The 26,713-nt window shown below is 32.4% G+C and overlaps 5 protein-coding genes across 9 annotated transcripts; 4 read left to right on the top strand and 1 right to left on the bottom strand.

Moving 5' to 3' along the window:
- The first annotated feature begins 358 nt into the window (after positions 1-358).
- Positions 359-1,208, top strand: LOC114188834 (uncharacterized). The gene has a single exon (XM_028077489.2). The coding sequence runs from the start codon at positions 590-592 to the stop codon at positions 1,058-1,060; it is 471 nt and encodes a 156-aa protein (XP_027933290.2). The 5' UTR covers positions 359-589; the 3' UTR covers positions 1,061-1,208.
- Positions 1,209-4,981: 3,773 nt separating this feature from the next.
- On the top strand, positions 4,982-7,956 carry LOC114188263 (phosphoinositide binding protein). The gene is made up of 2 exons (XM_028076847.2): positions 4,982-5,382; positions 7,155-7,956. Exons 1-2 carry the CDS (start codon positions 5,144-5,146, stop codon positions 7,828-7,830), a joined length of 915 nt encoding a protein of 304 aa, XP_027932648.1. The 5' UTR covers positions 4,982-5,143; the 3' UTR covers positions 7,831-7,956.
- A 2,660-nt stretch (positions 7,957-10,616) lies between these two features.
- On the top strand, positions 10,617-13,029 carry LOC114186690 (protein PLANT CADMIUM RESISTANCE 11-like). The gene is made up of 5 exons (XM_028074666.2): positions 10,617-11,156; positions 11,838-11,901; positions 12,073-12,237; positions 12,355-12,420; positions 12,510-13,029. The coding sequence occupies exons 1-5, from the start codon at positions 10,897-10,899 to the stop codon at positions 12,702-12,704; spliced, it is 750 nt and encodes a 249-aa protein (XP_027930467.1). The 5' UTR covers positions 10,617-10,896; the 3' UTR covers positions 12,705-13,029.
- Positions 13,030-18,966: 5,937 nt separating this feature from the next.
- LOC114189128 (putative cyclin-D6-1) lies at positions 18,967-20,860 on the bottom strand. 5 transcript variants are annotated; one of them, XM_085674632.1, is made up of 6 exons: positions 20,714-20,860; positions 20,191-20,557; positions 20,011-20,106; positions 19,715-19,913; positions 19,491-19,621; positions 18,967-19,392 (listed from the first exon to the last, which is right to left on the bottom strand). In XM_085674632.1, the coding sequence occupies exons 2-6, from the start codon at positions 20,518-20,520 to the stop codon at positions 19,273-19,275; spliced, it is 876 nt and encodes a 291-aa protein (XP_085530758.1). In that variant the 5' UTR covers positions 20,521-20,557; positions 20,714-20,860; the 3' UTR covers positions 18,967-19,272. The 5 variants fall into 5 exon arrangements, with proteins under 5 accessions (XP_085530758.1, XP_085530759.1, XP_027933638.1 ...); XM_085674633.1 differs by having other exon boundaries at positions 20,191-20,271; positions 20,356-20,806; XM_028077837.2 differs by having other exon boundaries at positions 20,191-20,277; positions 20,356-20,803.
- A 1,735-nt stretch (positions 20,861-22,595) lies between these two features.
- On the top strand, positions 22,596-26,149 carry LOC114187717 (cation/H(+) antiporter 15-like). The gene is made up of 3 exons (XM_028076039.2): positions 22,596-23,003; positions 23,455-24,450; positions 24,538-26,149. The coding sequence occupies exons 1-3, from the start codon at positions 22,782-22,784 to the stop codon at positions 25,846-25,848; spliced, it is 2,529 nt and encodes an 842-aa protein (XP_027931840.1). The 5' UTR covers positions 22,596-22,781; the 3' UTR covers positions 25,849-26,149.
- The last annotated feature ends 564 nt before the right edge of the window (positions 26,150-26,713 follow it).

The following is a 26,713-nucleotide window of genomic DNA, read 5'->3' as shown; positions in this document are numbered from 1 at the left end:
ACCAAATTCAGACACGGATGCAGACATGACTAAAACTGGTAGCATGAATCATCAATGTGTTGAAAGTCATAAACAACTATAGTTTTGCCTTTTCTTTTTCTCGAGTAAATAATTAAATTAACTCCTAAAACTACAACGTGATTATATTACTCTTCAATTATATTTAAGGTCCCCAATGTTTATTCAACCAGTAAATCATGAGTCTTCGAAGTGTGGCAATATTCCTGAAGATCGAATGACACAAAGAGGACTAATTTGACTTTATACAGAGACACAAACTTAGTTGCCATCATGCAAGATTCTTTAATTTCCGATCATTCAGGGTCTAACACTTTTTTTATTTTTAAAATGACTAATATCAGCGTTCACACTACACCGTTTTTGTTTATTTTTCTTTTCTCTCTCTGCAATTTTTTCCACCGTAGAGCGAGAAAGCATAATCTGTGGAAAGAAAAACAAGAGAGGATTGTTACATCAACAGCTTGCCAGAACGCCATAGTTTATTTTTGTTCACAAATCAATTTATGATATCTGGTCTTTGGTGTGGCCATAACAACAGAGGGAGAAAACAATATAGTTTAAGGTTGAGATGAGGAAGTGTGATCTCTGTAACAGTCCTGCGAAGTTGTCGTGTGAATCGGATCAAGCCAGCCTCTGTTGGGAATGCGATGCTAAGGTTCACAGTGCAAACTTCCTCGTCACCAAACATCCCAGGATTCTTCTCTGCCATGTTTGTCAGTCGCTGACGGCTTGGCACGGAACCGGACCCAAGTTTGTACCCACCATCTCCGTTTGCAACACTTGTGTTAACAACAACAGTGAGAGCGGCAGCCGACAGAATCATGATGATGATGACGACGACGATGATGATGATGCGGATGAGATGGAGGATCATGTAGAGAACGATGAGGGTAGCGCGGAAGAAGATGATGAAGAAAATCAAGTGGTTCCATGGACATCTACACCACCACCACCACCACCACCAGCTTCCACTTCTTCAAATAGTGTTGCGACTAGTTCTACCAGGTCCTCTAACGTTGAAGAGGGGGTCTCAGATTAATGCTTCCGACATCTTGATGTACAAAATTTAGTTACAGTTGTTAAGTGCTGTTTATGCTCTTTTTGGATCAGAATTAGAGTTTCTATATAAACTTCAATGTAACTTTTATAACATCAATTAATAAGATAAAACTCTAATTTTGAGGAAATGACAGTACTAACATCTTAAAAAATTGTACCCATCCTGTTCATTCTTGTTTCTTTTTCCCTTTATCAAAGATTTTCACGAGTAACAAACAAAGTCAATTGCTAGTTTGTGTAATCTCATGCATCCACTCTCTTCGTAGTGAACGCTGCAATTATGCTTCAGTTTTGTGAACGCGAACAGACACTAATATTGATTTCGATGTTCTTGTTTTGAAAATAGTGAAGGGTGGGTCACCATCATAGAGCATATACAGCTTGATGATCTAATCAGAGATTACCCACTTGCATTAATTATTAGAATTTGTTACTGTAGTACTAATTAACTATAGGAGTTTAGTTACATTTCATGCACTCAACAACTGTTTGATGTGATAACATAGCTCTACTCCCAACACGAAATGTGAAGAAAATTGATTCTAAAAAGTCATTTTCCCTGGCCGAAGATTTGTCTGATCTGGGATAATTATAATTGCCTATATTGTATCTGAACCTGAGAATATGGAATACAGAAAATGGCCATGTCTTCTTAGATTAAAATAGAAAGTTAAGAAAACGAAAAAAAAATCAATCCATATATTTATGTCTTATGTGATTCAGCTTGAAAGAGGATTATTATTAAGTTTTGAACCTGAGAGAATAAGAAGTGGGACCAAGCAAGTCCAACATCTTCACGTGCCTTCCATGCATAGATAAATTATAGTTTAAGTACCAAATTGAAGATGGGGAGTAGAATCCAAAAGAATGTTAAACTAAATTAAAGTCTAAGTTTTTAAACAATATTTGAAGGAATAAAAAAAGGGAATGTGATGGGTTAGGAATTATATATGCAATGTGCGTATGAAAATGGTTGCGTTGCAAGAAGAGAAACCCCTGTGTGGCTGTAAGTGGAAGCTTTTGATTTGGCAAAATTTACCACCAAATATGGGAGATACTTTTTGGTTTATGAACTATGTGCTTATTCCTTGGATTCTTTCTCCTCCAAAGCCGTTGGTTTGTATGATTTGTCTCTGATTGTGGGATGTGTATGTATGAACCACGAGTGCCAAATATTCTGTATCATGGATATATCCTTTAGCCTCAAATTATAGCCACCACTCTCCTTCGGTATCCCACACATGTCAAGTGTCTTTTCTGAATAAACTTCATCTTATTAGGGTCAAATATACTTTATAAATAATAAAATATATTTAATTTCAGATCATTATTAAAATAGGAGTGTTTAATGTTAATAATCTAGTTTAAAGAAGGTAGGTGATAGAAGTGTTTAATGATTTGCGCTATATAGCAAACGTAAATTCATTTGGTGAACAAGATAATTTAAAACAACTATTGTTTCAGGTGTAGGGTTTAAGCACCTATTTTCAACACTCAAATTACTTTCAAGTTCTTTTGTCCGTGTTCAGTGTCTTTTTTTTCTTTTCGTTCGGCTGATCGGAGTACCTGTCTAAAAAGTTTCGATGCTTAACTTAGTTCAAGTTCGATTAGTAGGTAGCAATAAATGCGAGTTAAAGATCCTTGCCAACTTATCTTGTATCTCTGTTTATAATTTTTGGTATGAGCCCATGATCAGGGTTTCTTAATTATGGCCCAATTGCTTTTTAAACTTGATTACTGTCCTGTATTATCTTAATTTTACTTTTTACTTACTGATCCAGGGTTGGTGCGGCCACCCGACCGAAGGGTAGTTCGTCCTGTTGGCTGTCCTTACGAATGAGCGTCTCCACATAGGTGGAGACAAAATTCAAATGGAAATGAACGTAGGGGGTATTTTAGTCGTGGGCTCCCTTAAAGCACTCAAGAGAGATTGACACATCAACTTTCCAAGGAAAGGTCCGTCTGTAGCGGGCGCCCTACAACCGCTTGTCCTTGGTCCGCCTGACCAATGGTCCGACAGGGTAGTCGATCTAGCGTGTCCAGAGCTGAGACTTCATCCGGAGAATGTGGGATGCGTTTGGTCGCAAGCTCCTTTAAAACACTCCGGAGAGATCGCAACATCAAAGTCAAAGGTCCGCCTGTAGCGAGCGGCCTGCGACCGCTTGTCCTTGGTCTGTCTGACCGATGGCCCGACGGATGGGCTATACAGTACAACCAACATAGGCAATAAGAAATAGGACAATGATACTTTAACCTGTTTTTTTTTTTGACTCACTTTTAACCCACCACTTCAATCACCATTAGATCATCACATCACATCACTTGAAAAAAATCAAAATAAATGATCTAATGGTGATTGAAGAAATGGATTAATAGTGAGTTAAAAAAGATGGGTTAAACTATCTTTATCCTAAGAAATATATATATATATATATATATATATATATATATATAAATTACGATTTGAATTAAAAGATGTAAAACTAATACAAGTTATAAACTAATTGAGTATAATTTATTGTCCTCTTATACAATATATCTCCGCATGTCTAAAAGCTATAATATAACAAGCCTCGATGCATTAACTTTTTCACGATCATGTTCTTGGATTTAAACAATAGATTCTATGAACGTGAATATTCTTTTATTAATTCAACAGAGAATCATGTAACAACTAAATAATAAAAATAATTAAAGTGATTACTTCTTACATGTTTCTAACATACTAATCTTTATTGCAATGCTTAATTGTTAAAAGATTATTAATAATGTTGTTCCTTTTTATAATAATTCATATATGAATACTCTTGACACTCGTAGATATAGAAACATTGTGGTACATTTCAAACCAATCTCCATACGTGTGTGATATGAATGATTAAAATACAAATGCTAGTCTTTTTAGCTAACAATAATATTTAAAATGCTAGGTTTATGTTTTTTAATTTTAACCAAAAAGGTTAACGTTTATGTGTTTAAAAACATTAGATTAGAAAAGAGAATTGTACTGATATCACCGTTAAGTTTGACAGAAGTCTAAATGGAAGCTGGAAAGTTTTACATATTTTGATGCGGATATTATTTCATGGAAAGATAATTATAAATATACAGGTGGAAAGGCATAAAAGTATTATAGATATACCAAATTCATAAAAATCCAGTTATTAAATATTTTACGAAAAGATATATGATTTTTAATGTTTTTTTCTTTAGTTTTATTTTATCTAAAAATATTATTTGAATTTTGCTATATTTTGTCACTATTTAATAAAAACGATAGTCTTTACTGAATACGGCACAAATCTTTCTAATATTTAAAAATCTTGAATACCATGCCACATTTTTATTAAGAAAATTGTTTTGAAGTCTTTTCAAATATTAATTAAATACACTCTCACGATAAACAAGATTATATATTTTAATATTCAATCATTGATAAAATAAATCGATATCTTCATCGGTTCGGTCACTAATTTACTATTTAGAACATTGTTTTATTGCAATAATTTATAAAATAAATTAATTTATTCTTTATTTTATTTATATATATATATATATATATATATATATATATTATAATTTAATATTTTAGTTTAAAATATTAACATGATTTTAAATAGTTATCTTAAAATAAGAATGGTAGGTTATTTAAAATAAATTATTAACATGATCTTTTTTAAAGGTGAGTGATGAAACTAAATTTTAAAAATACAAATGATCAGCCTCAATCTTCTGTATAAAATAAAATCATTAAAATTATAATTTATCCTAGTTGTATTATATCTCATCTTTTTAAGATAAATTTCTTCGAAGATATATTGGTTTTAGAAAAAAGAGAAGATAAAATTAGGAAAATGTTAACAAATTTGAAAAGGCCATTAAAACTGCGAGGCCGAGCCCATTAACAGGTCCAGTTCAATTCTCGTTGCTTCTTGCGGTTTCCTTGAGGCGACGGAAACAAGTCAAAGTCTAAGTTGAAGATCTGAAACCCTATCGATCCATTGTTGGTGTGTGATAAAGGGATCGTGGTTGTGTAAGTTGAGAATTGTGATTGGGAGAAAAGATGCCTCAGAGACACTCGAAGAACAACAACGATCTCGCGTTCTTCACGTACGACGAGAAGCGAAAACTAGGATATGGGACTCAGAAAGAGAGGTTGGGGAAAGACTCCATCAAGCCCTTCGACGCGTGTTGCCTCTGTCTCAAATCCCTAATCGATCCCATGAGCTGCCAGAAGGGTCATCTCTTTTGCAAAGAGTGCATTCTCCAGTGTCTCTTATCTCAGAAGAAAGACATTCAAAGGTATTCTCATTCGTTGCCCTTTTTTATTCTCTGCCTGCAATTGTAAAGTCTATGATTGAACTCCAAGTATACGCGTCGTTCAAATTCGTGCTGACGAATGGCGTAGAAATTGGGGATACGTAGTTATTAATTGAATTGTATTGGTCGTTCTGTAGTTATCTATGTTAAGGGTGGGAGGGATGGCTTCATATGAAGTTTTTGGGATATACTTTCATAGTCACTGCCTATGGAATTGTTTATTTTATCGAAGCTGTGCGATCGTATTGGCATTTGAATTTGACACATTTTGTGAACAAAGAATATGCGTTGTTCTGCTAGAATTCATGGGTGGAGCTTTCTTCAAGGATAGTTTTTGTTCTTTGATATGTTCAATACCCTCCACAATTTTTTTTTTTAATGTTTTGATATTTGGATAGTTGAGCTGTGTTGTTTAAGGCATCCTTTTTGAGTGTTCTATGATTAGTTTTTTGGTGAGTTTGGTTGGAATTTTATATGCTGCGACTGTATAATGGTACAGCAGGCTCGCAAAGGTGATGTCCTGCCCGTGCCTATTGGTTTGTTTCATGCCTCTGTCTCGACAGTCCTTTATGCAACCTGCAGATTGACGATTTTCGCTTGTGATGTCCTCTTTGAGATATGCGAGTTAAGATTTGAATTGGGAGATATCTTGAGAAAAAATTGGATGTTAAGAATATTCTTTATGGCTTTGCAATTAGGTTATGGAATCTGGTTTCCTAATGGACACAATAGCTCCACTTTTTAAGTTATATGCCGCATTTTAAAAGTATGCTATATAAAATGGATATATTCGTGTTTGTATGCTATCTGATGACTAAATATGAAGAATGAGAACTGATGACACTAACACATAAAAAGTTTGAAGAGCTATTTCTTTTAAAATTTTGAGCTGGGCATCCTTGTTCAAACAAAATTTTGGAATTTAGGATAATGGAAACCGTTATCTTTTTGTTTAGTAGTTTTAGTTTTTCCATAGGATTTGTTTTTTTAACTTCCTCACTCTTAATATGGATTTAATTGGGTTCTTCTGAACGAAAACTAAAGGATTGGGGGTACATCCCATTTACTCTCGCCCCTCCCCCCTCCCCCCTCTTGTTGTATAGTATTATTTTTCTTTTACTGAAGAAAAATAATGAAATCCACTATTTTAGATGGTATTTTTCTGCTTATTTTTGTTTATGAAATGAAGATTGGGGGGATTCCTCAGTAGTTAAGGAAATTAACTAGTAAGATGATAGGTATCACTTTTTGTCATAAGTCATACCAATATCATTTACCGTGGGTTATCAACTAGTTGATAAATTTCATTCATGATTTACCATTTCTGTGTGCCACTGAAGTTCAATACTTTATTACATTACCTTTGTTTTTTCTTGTGATATGGTTTCTGTTGACCATCATTAGCCCTTATATCAATGATCTTTTTCCATTGCCTTGTTTAATTTAACTTTCCTTTGTCATCAATATTTATAATGCTTCACTTCTACCTACTAGATCCCATCTCTACTTTAGATATTGCATGGGCTACCATTTAAAATTATTTATTCTATCAACCATTGCTTAACGTTTTTAACTTCATTTATAATAAGGAAATGATTTCACCATATCTATCAAGAAGGATTTGCTGTTCTCTGTGATTGCTCAACTTTTAAATCTATATCGTCTTTTTATTTTTTACTCGGTGTGGATCCAATGGCTGTTATGTTGTGAACCTTAACAATGTGATTGCGATATTGATATTTATAATAAAACAGGAAGCTTGCAGCCCATACTGCTCAGCAGAAGCAAGAAAAAGAGGAGGAAGAAGAGAAGTTAATGTTGCAAAAGGCCAAAGAGCTTGATGCATTTGATCAACAGAATCATGGTGCTGTACCACAATACAGTGACAGAAATTATAGCCGTGATAAGAATGGTTTCCATGGGGCAAACAGTGTGAAGGTCACTTCCTACGAGGAAGAAGCCCTTCGGACAATGAAGGCATTTTGGCTGCCTTCGGCTACGCCCGAAGCTTCTGTTAAGGTAGAGGCACCTTCTACCAGTACTATCTGTCCTGAAGGCAATGAGAAACTGAAGTTGAAGACACTTTTCCCTGTCCAGTTTACCGAGGATACGAGTGAGCAGAAAAAATCCAAGGCACTTGACAAGACCTACATTTGCCCAAGCTGCAAAGTTACTCTCACCAACACAATGTCGCTTGTGGCCCTCAGTTCATGTGGGCATGTCTTTTGCAAGAAGTGTGCTGACAGATTTATGGCCGTTGATAAAGTCTGTCTTGTTTGCAACAAGGCTTGTAAAGAGAGAAATTTGGTGACTTTGGAGAAGGGAGGAACAGGTTTTGCTGCTCATGGGGATCATCTTCAAGCCACAGACTTCAAGCATTTGGGAAGTGGTACTGGATTGGGGCTGGTTAGACCTGCAATGAAAACTTGACGCCTTATTTATTGATTTGGGTCGTTAGGTGTATGATACTCTATTCAGGGGAAGAAAATTGTGTTTTAACTTCTCTTAATGATGTTGTTACCTTGTTATCATGGTAATCATTATCTGTGTTATCTATGGTTTTCTACTTTGTTTACTGTATTTTAGTTTTTGTTCACCCGAGATAAACCTTGATAACGTGAAAAATCGGCTTGATGGGCGAGAGGTTATCTACCTTGTAAAAATGGATTCATTCTTAGCTGTCAGAACTGTAGGTTGGTGGGCGAGAAATCATCTACCATGTTGATGGGGTTTGCTAATATAAAATTATTAATAGACAGCTATAAACTTTTGATTGAGAGTTGTTTACCAACTTCGTTGGGATATTTATGTTTTTGAATACTAATACTTATTTTGATTACTGCATGAATTTGCAATTTTGGTGTGAACATGATTAGGACTCGCAATAGTCAGTAACGATGTGGAGAAATTTGACTCAGCACAAGTTATCTAACACGGTAGTAGATGTAACAATTAACCCTTAATTTCTTGGATAAATTAAATATATCCGAGAAACTATTCTGAATTGCAATTTAATTTTTTTAAAAGTTATTTATAATTTTTTAGTTTATTGAAAGTGATAGTGATTTTAATCAAGGTATAATAATTTTATGTTATAGCGCTAATTGTTTTAGTTTCGAATATTTTTAATTTGGTAACATTTAAAAAAAAAACGAACGAATTTATTGTCTTGCCAGATTATGCTTTGATCAACAATTTGAAAAAGTAAGACAAAAATATACCCCTGTTAAAATATATGAATTAAAATTGATAATATTTTTTGAGGATATTTTGAGGAATAAGAATATATTTGATCTTGGTGTCTTTATGTGTATATGGTTTTTGCCATACATAGCAGAAGATGAGGTGTTTGTGTGGGAATAAGTTGTTGAGGGAAGACACCAGAAATTATTTTACGCTCTTAAAACCAACGAGGCAATCCTTGAAAACCAAAACATGAAATAAAAGCGTGTGTACTTGTTTCGCTTTCAACCCACTACATGCTTCGTTACTTTGCCTAACATCTTAAATTCTAACATTATTAGCCTCAAACTACACACACAAACAGAGAAAACTTGAAAACTTTCGTTTTCAACCCAAGCTCCTAAATTCTGCTACTCTTCTATTGTGGCATCAATATACTCTAACTTTTACAAGTATTAGAATATACACCAAAGAAAATTATTATTTTTACATAAATAATTTAAATTTTTTTACACGTTCTACTTTTTGGAAAACACTATATTTCCAAGGCACAAAATAAAGGCGAAGGTGGCTTGGCAATGACATGTTGTTTATCCTCATCTACAATTCACCACTTTTCTTGCCCCACTTATATTCGCCATTTTTTTATATACATATTCTGTCCCTACCTCTTTCTTTACATAAAGATGACATTCATACGACATGAAAGACAAGTTCCCAACCTTTTAAGTTTTAACTTAACCTAACAAACTTGCACCTTTTTTTTTTTTTTTTTAAATAGATAATATATCATGGAAGCTTTAGATATTTCTAAACAAGAAAAAGTATCCTAGTTAACCAGATTTCCTCTTTCACCAATTTCTTTACTTTTAAATTTTAAGTATAAGTAACCATCTCATCTTATACAAAGATAGATAAATTGAATAATATATAAGAAGTTGGTGTTATATTCTTCTACATTATTTAAATTTTGTTCACACAATGTCCGAACTTTAAAAATAATCCAATTAAACATTTCAAACAAACTGAAACATGTAAAATAATTAATCTCATCAAAACGACAACATTTTTTTCTTAATCGAAAATACAATTTTGTAAAGATTTGACTAAGAAACACACTTTATAAATTATGAATTAATTACTGAATTCAAATAGCAAAATATTTTTCTAGGCGTCAAAACAAAAAGAAAGTGGTACCTTTACATTTCTTAAATCAACGATAATATGAATGTGTAATTTCAACTGTTTTCTTCTACGTCCACAGTAGTTCAAGTGAGCTGCACTAGAACTAAAGTAAATTCCAAAAAAGTGAACTATTAGAACTTAGGAACCACTTAAAATAGAAAAACCACTTGTTCGTGCTATAATTACATAAAAAGACCAAAAAACATTTCATAGAATGCTACTACTTCAATCAACATGTATTATAATCATCCTTACATTATAATATAGCAAGATTTGAACTTTTTTTTTTAAATCTCTTTTATTTATTTTTTATTCCAAACATCTCTGTTATGATTACTATATTCGGGGAACTAATTAAAGCTTATGAAAATCCACGTTATAGAAGATGCAACTTGTTACTATGATAGTGAAATCTGCTTCACATCCAACCAATTAAATCTTTTGAAACATTGAAATGTATTCTCATAATCCATTTGCAAAAGACTTGTCCTTTTTCTCCAATCTCAACATTTGACCCTAAGAGAATCAGGATGCAAGTAATTTTTGGCATGCCCCTTTGATATCCTTCAAGATTTATTTATTATCTATCCGATCTTATGAATAAGGAGAAATGGATGATGTTTATTATTAGCAAAATTACCCAAATTAAGAAGAACCAAAATCAAAATTAGTAGACCTTAAACTAAAACTAGTAATTTATGGAAAAATAAAATCCTACCTATATTCGCGTGACAATGTGGTAGCTGCACGGCCATCCAAATTGACTCACTTTTAGGGTTTGTGGGTCCACACACCATTATTACCCGCGCCAACCGAGGGATCATCGGTTTAGTATTCTTATCTTATTTTTTATTTATTGTCGCCGGAAAAACATTGTTCCACTTGCTTTCCTTACATGACCTACTCAAGCCACCACGACACAACCAACAACAGAACAATCCTTGTTCCTCAATTCCCATTCTCACTATCCTTTTTTTTATCTGAAAAAGAAATATTCTTCCTTCTCTTTTCTGAAACTCCTTAAAGCGAAATCGCAAAGGGTGTATTGGAAAGAGAGGGTTTGATTGAAAAGCAAAGATCTTTAAGGAAAGAGAAGAGAAAGGGCTACGCTTTTTGTTTTCGGGGGCAATGGGGGATTTGGAAAAGCAACAGAGGGTGGGGGAAGGACGGGAAGAAAATGGAGATGGTGAAAAGGAGAGTCTTCTGGAGAGTACGGCGGTTGTGGATTTTGACTTGCTTTGTTCCTCGGTGGCGTTGCGTAGTTCGCATGGAAGTTGGGGGAAGCTCGGTGGTAGGGATGATGAACAGCAAGGTGGGGTTTTGAGGATGTGGGAGGGTGAACTCCTCGATTGCTTTGACGATCGTCGCATCGCTTTTGAATCTGCGTGGTGAGGTTTAATGTTACTTGCTTTTTATTTGAGAAGAAATTACTAATATTGTGGTTTTACATGTTCTTTTGTACTTTTCTCAATGGTACGAAATTGTGTGTTTCGAACTATACATCTGTTTTGGACGAGGACAATACATGTGTTTTGTCTGAAGCTATGCTGATTTTGGAAAGAACGAAGGGGAATTATTAGGTTATTGTAATTATTAATTCTTCATTTCCTGGTAGATAAGTCCGTATTCTAATTTTTGTCCTGTAAGATATCCTATTTCGTCGTTAATCTTTAGGTACCTGTTTAGTGTGCATCTGGGTGCTATGGATTTCCGTTCATAGATTTATGGTTTCACGGTTTAAATGATATAACTCAAGAAGGACTCTGATTTTGTTATTTTCTCAATGGTGGGGTGAGGGATTTGTGACATTGATATTTATTATTTCGGAGTCCCTGATATATTTGGTTGGGTTTTGCCGGATTAAGTTAAAATCATTTTAATTTGATTGTTCAATTACATATTTATGCCTTCTTCTTTACAATGTATTTATGTTCATGCTTCTGTGGCCAATGAAAGACTAAAATGCAAAATGACATGCAGAAACCGATAATGTGCTGTGGTTTTGTGGTGATTTTACAAGGTCTTGTGATATGTCATGTTTTTGAATGGTAGAACTTTTCGTTTTGCAGTTGTCCTTGCTACCGATTTGGGAAGAATATGAAGCTAGCTGGTTTTGGTTCTTGCTATCTCCAGGTATAATTAAATCTCTTGGAAATTAAAAGTGCATATGTTGGTTGGATTGGCCAAGTTACAACTGCAACCAACGGGAAACACTTTTAGAATTGGCAATTTCTTTGTGAGTTTTTCTTTTACTTTTGGCAATGTAGGTCTCCGAAGTTTGAATTTCCGTGTTTTGGATCGCAGGCTATAGTTTATCTTGTCCTTGTTCTTGGTGCCCTGGTTACTTTCATTGCCTATACTATCTGGAGGATTCATTACTTCGTATACCTAGCGGTTGCATTCACCATTGCTGTTGGAGTATACTTAGGATTCTACCGAACTCGTATGCGGAAAAAGTTCAACATCAAGGTGATTTTTTCTTCCTATACTGTAATTGTTTATGATGACTTAGTTATTCATAGAGATGTAATGGAATGCATGGTTTAGATTTGTCTGTTTGAGAATACCAAACGATGATGTTTTCAGGGTAGTGATAGTTCGTTGGACGATTGCGCTTACCATTTTGTCTGTCCTTGTTGCACATTATGCCAGGTCATCTCAAAATCCTTTACTTTTTGTGACTTAAATTGACTGTGATTGGAGTTATTCATTGTGTTGAATATCTGTAACATGTATTGCAGGAATCAAGAACACTTGAGATGAACAATGTTCAAAATGGCACATGGCACGGTCGTGGTGACACACTATGCATAGGTGGGTTTAGAGATGAAAGTAAACCTCTGTTCGAGATACGTCCTCCTTCTGTTGTGTTCATGGAGCCTACTGATGAACATCGCACGAAAAAGAGCACAGATGCTGCTACCAATGGTTCTTGAACAATTGGTTCTTCATCTGAATTCATTGAAAGGGATGAATGTAATGGCGGCTTCAAGACAGGTTCATAGGAGGTGGACAAAAACTGGTGTACGATGATTCATTCCCTCTAAGAATCGGGAATGGTTAACTAAGTTGTTGTTAGAATCATTGGAGGGGGACATCTTAGTTTTCAAAATGTCACCGTAATTGTGTATGTCATGTTATGTCATTCTCATGTAGTGGGGTCTTATTTTTACCAAACCCTGCTGTAGTATAGTTTGATTAGTGTTGGAAAAATGTCACCGTAATTGTGTATTATATAGTGAACCTTTGAACTTTGGTCTATTTTTACCATCTCGCGATGCCACACGAAAAAAAAAAAAAAAACTCTAAAGTAAGACTTGTACGTAGGGATGGCAACGGGGCGGGTACGGGTATCATAATCCCATCCCCATAATAAAAATTCATCCTCATCCCCATCCCCAAACCCAACGGGTATACAACTTTTGACTCATCCCCATCCCCACCGGGTAACGGGTATTTTCTTATACCCATACCCATTTTTTTATTGTTCCATATATTAATTAAATATTTTTTATAAAAAAAATTTAAAAATCACACCAACGGAATCATGATACTATCAAAATATTCAATATTAAAATAACATACTCTTTTTGATTTTCATGATGTCAAATATTAAGAAAAATATTATAATAGTATAAATCTCAAATTAAAGTATCAAATAACAACTAAATAAAATTCAAATAATTATATAAAAGCTAAAAAATTACACATTACTAAAATTTTATAATAACCAAAATATTTATTAATTTTACAAATGATCAGTGGTTTCATTTGCATTCGATCCACCTACACAGAAAAAAATATGAAAAATTAGATATGATATAATAATTGAAATTGAAAATTTTAATTACTAGAATATAATGTACCTTCTTCATCAGATTCATTTTCACTCATGAGAACATCTTTTCCTTTTAATTTTTTAACACCTACAAACACCAAATGTAGAATATTAGATGAGAATTCACAAAAAATACTAACAAAAAATATTAATAAATTTGAGTAACTTACCTAGATGGTTTGAGTTCCATATCCAACTTCTTGTACACATCAAAGCCTCTATAGTAAATAATTAAACATTATCATGAAACAAAAAATAAATAATAAATAAAATTATCATAAAGGAGTAAAGATAATTAAATGTGTGACCCAAATTTGAGAATATCCATTTGAACATAACATAACGGAAAAAAAAATGTATAATTAAGATTATGATAAAAGGAAAAGTACCTTGAAGATCTGCTTAAACCTTAAAGAACAAGCCAAACAATTAAAAGAGAGTAAAAAAGTGTATAAGCAAAGTAACAAAAAGAAGAGTTACAAAATAAGAGTCAAACATTTTCATGAAAATAAATAAATAAATAAAGATAATCAAATGTGTAACCTAAAAATTATTTCATATAATGAAATTGAGGAACACCTATTTGAACATAACCATGTACAGAGAGTAAAAATTATGTAATAAGAAGAAGAAAAATTACCTTCAAAATTAAATCTTGAAAAACAAACCAGACAATTGAGAGAGTAAACAAAGTGTATAACAAAAAACAAAGAGAATGAGAAATATGTTATATATATATATATATATATATATATATTATATTATATATTATATTACTATGTATATATATATTATATGTGGGGATATGTTATGTTTATATATATGTATAATTATTTATATATATTATATTATATATTATATTATTATTACTATGTATATATATTATATGTGTGGATATCTTATGTTTATATATATATATATATATATATATATATATATTTATAGATATATATTTATTTTAAGTATATATTATATTATATTATATAATAATATAAATATAATAATATATATTATATTATTATGTATATATATTATATGTATATGCGTAGATATTTTATGCTTTTATATATATATATATATATATATATATATATATATTTCTTTTAAATTTTTATAAATTTGTCATGTTATAAATTTGTTTATAAAAGATCTCACTAGTTAAATGATTAATTTGTTTTATACGTATATATTATATATATATTATATTATATTATTATGTATATATATTATATGTATATTATATTATATTATATTATATTATATTACATGTATATGTGTAAATATATATATATATATATATATATATATAAAAGTATATTTTATTTATATGTATATACTATATTATATTATATTATATTATATTATATTATATTTTATGTGTAAATATATTATTTATTTATATATATTTTTTAGATTATTTAATAAATTATAAATAGTTTAGTAATTTAAGCGGGGACGGGTATTTGGGCGGGTATATATATATCCCCATCCCCATCCCCATCCCCAGTTGAAAATTTCGGGTATTACCCATACCCATACCCATACCCAGTCAAAGCGGGAATTCCCGTCAAAACGGGGACGAGTTCGGGTGATACCCACGGGCACGGGTTTATTTGCCATCTCTACTTGTACGTGTAGCTATGTATCTAAAACAATTTTTCCGAACTAAATTAATTTTAATTAAGATAGGAAAGTAACTTATCTGAAGAAAAATTTAATGTTCCATTACAAGTTTAATTGAGTTGAGACGACATGGATGGAGGGAGGTGCAGAGGGGCTGAGAAAGGAAGAAGGAAAATATATGTGCATGCCTCAACTGGTTTTAATATATTTTAATGAAGGGTAAAGTTAGAGTTTTAGAATTTATGGGGTGCAGGAAGGAAAATATTGAGGTGCAGGAAGAAAGAGTCCTTTTACTGCAATAGTTTTATGAAAAACATCAGGCAGATAGGGATGAGATAGGGATGGCAACGGGGCGGGGCGGGTACGGGTATCATGATCTCATCCCCATCCCCATAATAAAAATTCATCCTCATCCCCAAACCCAACGGGTATACAACTTTTGACCCATCCCCATCCCCACCGGGTAACGGGTATTTTCTTATACCCATACCCATATCCATTTTTTTATTGTTCCATATATCAATTAAATATTTTTTATAAAAAAAATTTAAAAATCACACAAACGGAATCATGATACTATCAAAATATTCAATATTAAAATAACATACTCTTTTTGATTTTCATGATGTCAAATATTAAGAAAAATATTATAATAGTATAAATCTCAAATTAAAGTATCAAATAACAACTAAATAAAATTCAAATAATTATATAAAAGCTAAAAAATTACACATTACTAAAATTTTATAATAACCAAAATATTTATTAATTTTACAAATGATCAGTGGTTTCATTTGCATTCGATCCACCTACACATAGAAAAAAAATGAAAAATTAGATATGATATAATAATTGAAATTGAAAATTTTAATTACTAGAATATAATGTACCTTCTTCATCAGATTCATTTTCACTCATGAGAACATCTTTTCCTTTTAATTTTTTAACACCTACAAACACCAAATGTAGAATATTAGATGAGAATTCACAAAAAATACTAACAAAAAATATTAATAAATTTGAGTAACTTACCTAGATGGTTTGAGTTCCATATCCAACTTCTTGTACACATCAAAGCCTCTATAGTAAATAATTAAACATTATCATGAAACAAAAAATAAATAATAAATAAAATTATCATAAAGGAGTAAAGATAATTAAATGTGTGACCCAAATTTGAGAATATCCATTTGAACATAACATAACGGAAAAAAAAATGTATAATTAAGATTATGATAAAAGGAAAAGTACCTTGAAGATCTGCTTAAACCTTAAAGAACAAGCCAAACAATTAAAAGAGAGTAAAAAAGTGTATAAGCAAAGTAACAAAAAGAAGAGCTACAAAATAAGAGTCAAACATTTTCATGAAAATAAATAAATAAATAAAGATAATTAAATGTGTAACCTAAAAATTATTTCATAGAATGAAATTGAGGAACACCTATTTGAACATAACCATGTACAGAGAGTAAAAATTATGTAATAAGAAGAAGAAAAATTACCTTCAAAATTAAATCTTGAAAAACAAACCAGACAATTGAGAGAGTAAACAAAGTGTATAACAAAAAACAAAGAGAATGAGAAATATGTTTTATATATATATATATATATATATATATATATATATATATATATATATATATATTATATTATATATTATATTACTATGTATATATATATATTATATGTGTGGATATCTTATGTTTATATATATATATATATATATATATATATAATTATTTATATATTATATTATTATTATTATGTATATATATTATATGTGTGGATATCTTATGTTTTTATATATATATATATATATATATATATATTTTTTTTTTAGATATATATTTATTTTAAATATATATTATATTATATTATATAATAATATAAATATAATAATATATATTATATTATTATGTATATATATTATATGTATACGTGTAGATATTTTATGCTTTTATATATATATATATATATATATATATATATATTTCTTTTAAATTTTTATAAATTTGTCATGTTATAAATTTGTTTATAAAAGATCTCACTAGTTAAATGATTAATTTGTTTTATACGTATATATTATATATATTATATTATATTATTATGTATATATATATTATATGTATATTATATTATATTATATTATATTATATTACATGTATATGTGTAAATATATATATATATATATATATATATATATATATATATATATATATATATAAGTATATTTTATTTATATGTATATATACTATACTATATTATATTATATTATATTATATTTTATGTGTAAATATATTATTTATTTATATATATTTTTTAGATTATTTAATAAATTATAAATAGTTTAGTAATTTAAGCGGGGACGGGTATTTGGGCGGGTATATATATATCCCCATCCCCATCCCCATCCCCATCCCCAGTTGAAAATTTCGGGTATTACCCATACCCATACCCATACCCAGTCAAAGCGGGGATTCCCCGTCAAAACGGGGACGGGTTCGGGTGATACCCACAGGCACGGGTTTATTTGCCATCTCTACAGGCAGAGCATTATTCAAAGCATTTTCATTTATATATTTTCAATATTTTTAATTGTATGTTAAGTATGAAAAACTAACATTTTTAATTTCAAAATTTTGAAAAACAAAAAATTTGTCGTCAGAATAATGTCTCCTTAAAATATAATTAAACAGAATATTAAAAATTAAAGCTTTTAATGCATTAAAATATAAAAATATTGAGCATAGTTTTTAATTTCATTATTATCAGACCCAATAATCCCACATTTTTTTAGAGTCTTTGTTCTGTCACGATTTTATTATTAATAAGCGCATTTTAAGGATAAAGAAATAAAAAAGTATTTAAATTATCTTAAATATCAAAATTGTTAGCCTGACTACTTTGGAAAATATAGAATAGTTTTAGAAAGACATCTCAAAATCTAAACTGAAATTATGTTTGACATAGCTAGCAATTTGTTAAACTGAAACGCTAATTAAGCATGACTCCAAATAGAAAAGACAGTAACCCTGATATCAGATTTTATTAACAAGTTGAAAGAATTATTTTGATTAATAGAATATCTTAAATATGAAACTTTTACATTGGAAAGACGAACTCTGCATCTATATGGGAAGCACATGGTTTGTTTTAAAAAGCATTTCAGGTCACAAAACAAATTTATAGCAGGAAGTGTTTGCTTAAGAATCTTTTTTCTGATGAAGAAACGCAAGAAAGAAAACAAGGATGTAACTGATCACATGATCCTGTCATTCCAGAGTCCCTAGGAAAAGAAGCTCCATTCATCTTCGGTTGTATTCATAGTATTCTTTAAATGTATCAGATAGATTGGCATAATAATCAGACACTGCGCTCAGATGTTGTGAAAGCAAAAAAATATTCTATATTTTTTTATGTAATTATATTTCCAAGAAATTTTAGTGAGAAATTTTGTGAAACTTCAGTTAAAGTAGTGCAACTGCTTTTTAAGGAATTAAATGCAAGGAGTTTCGCATTAAAGTGTTCGGTTGTCCTTGGTCTTAGAAAGCTGAAGAGTGTTGTTTAATAAGTGGGAAATTGGTTAAGTAAAAAGGTGTTGGAATAATGATATGTGTCATGGTGCTTTTGACCAGAGAAGACATCATCATTAACGTTAGAAAAGGCAAGAGATATGAATGACAGTGATCTCTTTCCCAAAAGCAAAGGACAAAACCAACCATCTCTGAAATGCAACATAGGGAACATATCAAGTGTATTCATTTACAGCCACAGCCAAGCCTAAAACAGTGAAACAAACTACGTTGAACCAGTTTTTAGAACTTTCTCGTGTGAGATTGAAGCCATGATTTAATTGCCTTGGGATTGAAATTTTGACCATTTTCATTTTAATAATGTAATTTCTGAATTTCATTTTATGCAATAGATTACAGTAATTCCTTTATGGTGAACGACATATGGACCAAACATGATTGTTCTCCCTCGGCTTCCTCCTTCTTGAGTTTGGAGGAAAACAGGAATTTGTTTCTGCAACATATACACCATTAAATTCTTTGTCGTTTGGTGTTTCTCTCAAGCACACTCCCTGGAGTTTCTGTCACTAACTCTTTTTCTACCGTTCTTATCATCTCTTGCATCAAATCAAAGCACTTGGACAATGTCTCCTAAAACAACCACCATCAATAATATGTAGACGCTATAGCAGCAAAGAATCAAAATATTTGCTTTGCTTTTAAGGGCAGTGATTGAATGTTAACTTTACCTCATCTAGGTACTCACTGGATATAATTGAAGCTCTCAGAATAGAATATTGATGTGGGAGTAGTTCATGAGATGCAATGATAAGGGCAGTTGCTGCAATAGTTGAAGGCTTATACTCTAAAAGCTTAATTTCTGCAGACATAAGAGAGGTGCAATTCAGAGTTTGTGATTGTTGGAGTTGAAGATAAAATCAAGTTTTAAGTATGAATAGAAACAAGCACTTACCATTTTGAGCATTGAAGATTATAGTAGAAGCTCTCTCTTTGAGTGCTTGCTTCAGTGATTGGTCTTCAATTTCAGCTAAAGAGATAAAGAAGCGCAGGAAAGAAAAAGGTGTAATTGACCTCATACGCCATTTCAGTGCCCCGAGAATCAGAGGCTCCATTTTCTGAATACTTTGAGCCTTAAAGTTACAACCTTCTTTCTGTTTCATTGATTATAAACACCACATTTTCATATGCCATGGTTAGAGACTGTTTTTCTATTAAAATGATTCAAATTACGTGAATTTGAAGATTTACCTGCATTTCCAAAAATGGCAAAGTTGTGTTTTTCATCTTTGAAGCAAGAGAGAGACATGATACGACAACAAGCCTAAGATACCACGGCTTCCCCTTCTGCAAACTCAGGACTAATGGGATGAGGGTAACATTGGAAACTATGGAAATGTATTAAGGTACAACTGTTCAGAGGTTTCTTACCGGAATTTCCTGGTTTGACATGAAACGGTGCATGTAATTCATAGCAAGGTAAGCTACAAAAGGGTCCAGTTTGTAAGAAAGCTGAACCTGAAGAAACATAACAAAATGTAGCAAATGTGACATGAAGGAGGGGGAAATGAACCTATTACATAAACATAACTTCACCTGAAGAATAAGAGATATGGCCTCACAAGAGAAAACGTGAAAATGTGTTAGACTTGAGTAGTTTGGGGAGGGCATGTGATCTGATTCGGAGGCAAAGAGTTCTGATACAGTAAAGTTTTGTTCTTCTCCCAAGCTGACTAGTGGGTCTTCAAGATCAAACTCCATCTTCCCTTTCTTGATAACCTAGTCTGCGTTCTACGTTCTGTTCATTGTTATTGAGGAATTCAAGGAATAAGAAAGACAAAGAGACAAAAAGTGGCAACTGAATTGATGGAAAAGAAAGAGAAGCTTCGCTTTCTGTGTTGATAAAGTGATTGTGTTGGCGTTCTTTATTGGAAGTAGTGGTGTTTACACATACATATTAAGAATATGAACACTTTGCTTCTCGCTCTTCCTCATCATAGAAATCAGGAAAAACACCAGAGACGTGAGAGGAGTACCTCAAGAGTGAGTTTAATTAACAAGTTTTTGGACTGAATATTAGGATTACTACACTTTCTACCACCTCCCAAAGGTAAAAGTTCTACAAGGTTTAAAATTTTAGGAAAGAGAACATAATTATGCAGCATGTGCGCTTGATCTGAGATGGAAGTGACAGCGTTTTGATTAACATTAGGATTGGTACCGTTACTTTCATCCCCACACACCAAAATCACCTTGTCCAACTCATATAATAATGTTCACATATTTTAAATTATACCGTTCATGCTTACACATTCTAGGCAAAACTATACGGTGAAATTGCATATTCTTGCAATCCCATTCTGTTTCTGTGGCTGAGGGTGTCACGTTTTGTGTCGTAAAATTTCACTACAGGAGATTCCTACATTCTGTTTAATGAATTTTAATTAATTAAAACCCTTTAAATATCCTTACTTTTATAATGGGATGCCTGCTACTGTACAATGCAGTTATATGATTTGCATCAAGTGTAAGTGGTCCTCTGGTTGATCTGGTGATCAGAGCATGTGCAACTGGAAAACCAACTTGTCCTATTTGGGTTCATTGTCACACCCGTGCAATGATTTCAGAACATATTGAGCTTGTTAACAACTGAGCATTGTTTCATGGCACTCTAATTAGTTATGTTGCAATGCACATCCATTTTTCAGCTGAGAAATGATAGTTGTGAAACAAAATGCTCATCAAGTTTGGAATATATGAAATGGTGTAACAGAGAAAAAAGATAGAATGATGTGTATAAATTGTTGTACATGTATCACATAATCTTAGCTTCGGCTTTTGAAACAGGGGAAACCCTTTTGCCTGAAACAATGATGGAAAAGAAAAATGTGTTGAATGATAAGTATTATTAAAAATGTTTACCTTATTATTCCCTTTGACCGGTTCCCTATCTGAATCCCAAGAAGAACAGAAAGGAATCTTCTTTTAGTGTGACATCCTGAATAATAATAATAATAATAACTTTGACTACCCGTTTTGATACTCTTACTATTGTTGTTAGAGTGGGTGAGTATGAGCATTCTTTTTTGATGGGGTGATCCCCACTTTGAAGATGAAGTTAAAATGTTGCCATATTTTTCATGTTGCAGAATATTAAACAGTTCCCATAACTCATGATGGAAGAGTGAATCGACATGAATGCAGAGTTGTTGACATGATGATGATGATGAGGAAGAAGGGAAGGGTGTCAGAAACGTCTCGCTTGACTTGACCGTGGTCTGGCTTGGGGATTATCTGTAACGTTTTGGCCATTGGGTCTTCTTCAGGGACATTCAATTCTTTGTCTTTACCAACATCTACCACATTACATGTGACTTTCGTTACCCAAACATCTAACTTAGTACTGTCTATTACTCAACTCTTCCCAAAATTTCACCAATTAAACATAAAACATAAATCCACTACAAATGTCAATTCACCATCACTTTCGATACAGAAATAAATGACTAAAAAACAAATTAATAGTGTTAAATGACTAAAAAACTAATTTTTGAAACAATTATCAATAAAATAAATGTGGATAATAAAGTAATTTTTCCGGTATTTTCTTCTATTATAATAGATGAGTATTTGTGACGAAATATCATGTTTTTTAGCATAAAAATATTTATTTAATAAACATGTTCACATACAAGTAATTAACCTAAGAAGTGATTATAATTTATAATGTTTGTCCAAGTGGCATACACAATGACCTCATTTTATATGGAAATTATGATGGCACATATCGAGTTTTCAAAAATAGATTAAAGCATAATCTTGGATCATCTCTTCCATTGGTGCTTTTGGATAAGGAGAAGGCACTAATACCAGCCTATCTCTCTTTTGATTGTGTTCATCAACCAAGAAACGTCGTACCCTTTCTATTGTAGCTCTCTTTTGTAGAAGATCAAAAAATAAATTGTTTTGACCATAACAAAAGGCAGAGGGTGTTCAGTGGTTGTGTTGTTCATTTGTTCAAAATGGACAACACAACCATGACACCATCAAATATGTCTGATAAATCCATAATTTGTTATACACCACTCTTGGTAACATCAAATGGATTATGGAAGAATAATAACCTTTTAGATTTCTCTCTTCCTCTATTTACCTTGCAATTAACGTTAGTTGTCTCTGCAACACGTTTCTTTGTTTTCATCCTCAGGCCTTTTCACCAACCTCGTGTAATTGCTGAAATCTTGGTAACTTCATTTCTCTTTCGCCTTTTATTTTCTTTCTCGAATCAAACGCACCATTTTATTTTCCTTTTCGAATCGCACACAACATACAAAAAAGACACAATCATCATTATTTATTAACTCTCTTCCAACTCGGGCCTAATTTATAATGTATTAGTATCCAAATAACTCATAATAATGTTATGAGTCGATTTTTTCTTACTATTTTTATTGTCAGATCAATAATTTGTTAGAGAACCTGTGATTCATAAGATTAAGAAAATGTATACACTAATTTGAATAGTTTCTGTTGTAACCATGTGGAGCAAATATGTCAACAGGAAATTAATTAAAGTATAGTGGGTAACCTTAATATGTAGCCATAGTATTGCAGGTGTGTTTAATTTCAGAGCCTTTGATGTTTTTTTCTTCTTTCAATACTTGATAACTAGATGGAATGATTTGAAATTTACAGGGTGGATTGCTTCTGGGTCCATCAGTGTTGGGAAGATATAACAATTTTGCCAGTATCGTGTTCCCTATGAAAAGTGTAATGCTGGTGGAAACAATGGCAAACATGGGTCTGATATACTTTGTGTTCCTAATTGGGTTAGAGATGGACATTTCGATCATCAAACGTTCTGGAAAGAAGACAGTGTTAATATCCCTTGCTGGCATGGTGGTGCCCTTTTTGGTTGCTATATGTTTATCCTCTTTAATATCTAACACAGACGAAAGCATAAATCAAGTCAGTTGTGTCCTCTATCTTGGTATTGTTCTATCTGTCACTGCATTCCCGGTGCTTGCTCGAATGCTTGTTGAGCTCAAACTTGTCAACACAGACTTAGGGAAGCTTGCTCTATCAACTTCTCTCATCAATGATGTCTGTGCATGGATGTTGTTGGCTATAGCTATTGCTGTATCAGAGGAAATAATTAGCGCTTGGGTATCATTGTGGGTTCTGCTATCAAACCTTGTTTTTCTTTCTTTCTCCTTTATCATTGTTAGACCAACAATGTTGTGGTTGATCGAGAAAACTCCAGAGGGAAAACCCTTCAGTGAGTTTCAACTATGCATTGTGCTCACTGGTGTGTTGATCTCGGCCTTCATCACGGATGTCCTTGGAACACATTGTATTTTTGGAGCTTTTGTGTATGGCCTGGTTATTCCAAAAGGGCCACTTGGAGCTGCAATAATAGAAAAGCTTGAAGACTTTGTTTCAGGACTTCTGCTTCCTCTTTTTTATGCCATTAGTGGGCTTAAGACAGATATCAACTTAATCAGCGGAGCTAGTACTTGGACTTTTATTCTCTCAGTGATTTCTCTGACTTTTCTCGGCAAGATTGCTGGGACTCTCCTTGTTTCAAACATGTTGCAGATACCAAATCGCGATGGAGTTGTTCTTGGTTTACTCATGAACGCTAAAGGCATTATTGAAATTATTGTGCTCAATGTTGGGAGGGATCAAAAGGTACACCATTCAATTTCTCACTTAATCTAGCCACACCTCCTTAACGGATCAACACACGACGATGACTAGTTAACTTTGCATATGCAGGTCTTGAATGATAAAATATTTTCAATTATGATCATTGTAATACTAATAATGACAGCATTGATTGCACCGGTTGTAACATTAATTTATAAGCCAAGAAAAAGGCTTGCACCTTATAAAAGGAGAACAATACAAAGTTCAAGACTTGATGGAGAGTTCAGAGTCCTTGTGGGTATTCACACCCCTCGAAATGTTCCCACACTGGTTAATCTCCTTGAAGCAACTTATCCCAACAAAAGGTCTCCAATGTGTGCTTATGTGCTGCACTTGGTTGAACTCACTGGTAGAGCTTCTGCCATGCTCATTGTCCATGCCAATAGACAATCAGGAGTTCCAGCCCTCAACAAAACACAAGCACAAACCGACCACATCATCACATCGTTTCAAAACTTTGAGGAACAGGTCAACTATGCTCAAGTCCAACCCTTAACAGCCATTTCCCCTTACTCCACCATGCATGAAGACGTATGCAATTTGGCTGAGGAGAAAAGGGTGTCCATCATCATTATTCCTTTCCACAAACAACAAACAGTTGATGGGGAAATGGAAGATACAATCCCAGCATTAAGAATGGTGAACCACAATCTACTACAAAACTCACCATGCTCAGTTGGTATACTTGTGGATAGGGGCTTCAACGGATCCAACCGTTTGATTGGAAATCTAGCATGTCATCAAGTGGCTGTGCTATATTTTGGAGGACCAGATGACAGAGAAGCATTAGCTTATGGATGGAGAATGTCAAGACATCCAAAGGTTCACCTTACTGTCATGCACTTCATTCCAACTCAGTATTCAAATCAAAGTTCAGAAACAGATCGCTTATGGGCCAAGCTTGATCGAAGTTTCACCACTATAAAAAATGGGGGAGAAAACCAACTAGACAATGAGTATATAAGCGAGTTCAAGCATGTGATTGCACATGATGATTCAGTGGATTACATAGCCAAGGTTGTGAACAATGGGGAGGAAACAGTTGCAGCAATAAGATCAATGAATAATGTGAATGACTTGTTCATAGTTGGGAGAGGACAAGGGACAATGTCACCACTAACAGATGGTCTTACAGATTGGAGTGAGTGTCCTGAATTAGGAGCCATTGGGGATTTACTAGCCTCTTCAGACTTTGAAACAACAGCTTCAGTGTTGGTTTTGCATCAGTATGTAGGGCAAGGACCAGATGGAGAGGACAATTTTGTTGTTGAAAGACCATGGGAATCAAGTGAACCTCGTCAAAGCATACAGCAACATCAAAGTCAACATATGCAGCAAAGATATGTAATGCCAATGGGAACAGGACACTCTCTTCTGTAATGTTTACGATACCATGAAGCCCATAAAAAGTAGAAATCAAATACAAAGAGTTTATTGATATGTACATTTAAATGTAAATTTTTATAATTAGCACAGCGACTATATAGTTGATGCTAATGTTTCCTTAGAGGCTACCCACAGCTAAAGTGCGGTGATAGATGTTCATAAAAGGTGATCATAGTTATTTCTTAAACTTTTGGATTTAGGCTTCAGCTTCAACTTGTATCATCATACAAGACAAAAACAGAAAGAAAAAGGTAACTTAAAATGTACAGTAAAAAGATGGTAGGTTTTTTGCTTTTTTAATTTAATTTATGGAAAAAAGAAAAATAGTTTTCAATCTTGATGTTCTTCCACTTGAATTTAACTAGTTCAAAATGAAATAAAGATCTTAGTATTGATTTTCATATTTTTTTTTTTCAAAATTATATAGTCCTGGTAGGAGATACAAGTAAAATGTTTTAGAATTAAATATTTTGAGAAAAAAAAAATACTCTTCCAATAAATTTACAGTAGATATCCCTTTGTTAGGGATGATTCGGGGGCTCCGGGATGATATTGGTTACCAAACTTTCAAAATTATGTGTTTTTATGACTATAAAATTAGGTAGGTAGATTTTTAATTTTTTATAGAAGTACGTCATGTAACAATAATAAATAAATTGATTAAGATATTTTTTTAAATCCTAAATAAATTGAAATAATAATCTTTTCGTCGTGTATTCATTGTTTTTATTTATTTCTCATTTTCATACTCTTTTCAGCGGTGAAACTTGAACAAAAATTTTAGGGAGGTCAAATTATATTTGTTATATAAAATTATTTTTTTAATTAAAAAATAATATATTTTTTTAATTAAAAAATA

Source organism: Vigna unguiculata, chromosome 6 (assembly GCF_037176805.1).
Source record: "Vigna unguiculata cultivar grain cowpea cultivar isolate G323 ecotype 2 chromosome 6, ASM3717680v1, whole genome shotgun sequence".
Lineage (NCBI taxonomy): Eukaryota > Viridiplantae > Streptophyta > Magnoliopsida > Fabales > Fabaceae > Vigna > Vigna unguiculata.
Note: the sequence above shows the minus strand (reverse complement) of the source record. Positions and strands in the feature narration are given on the sequence as shown.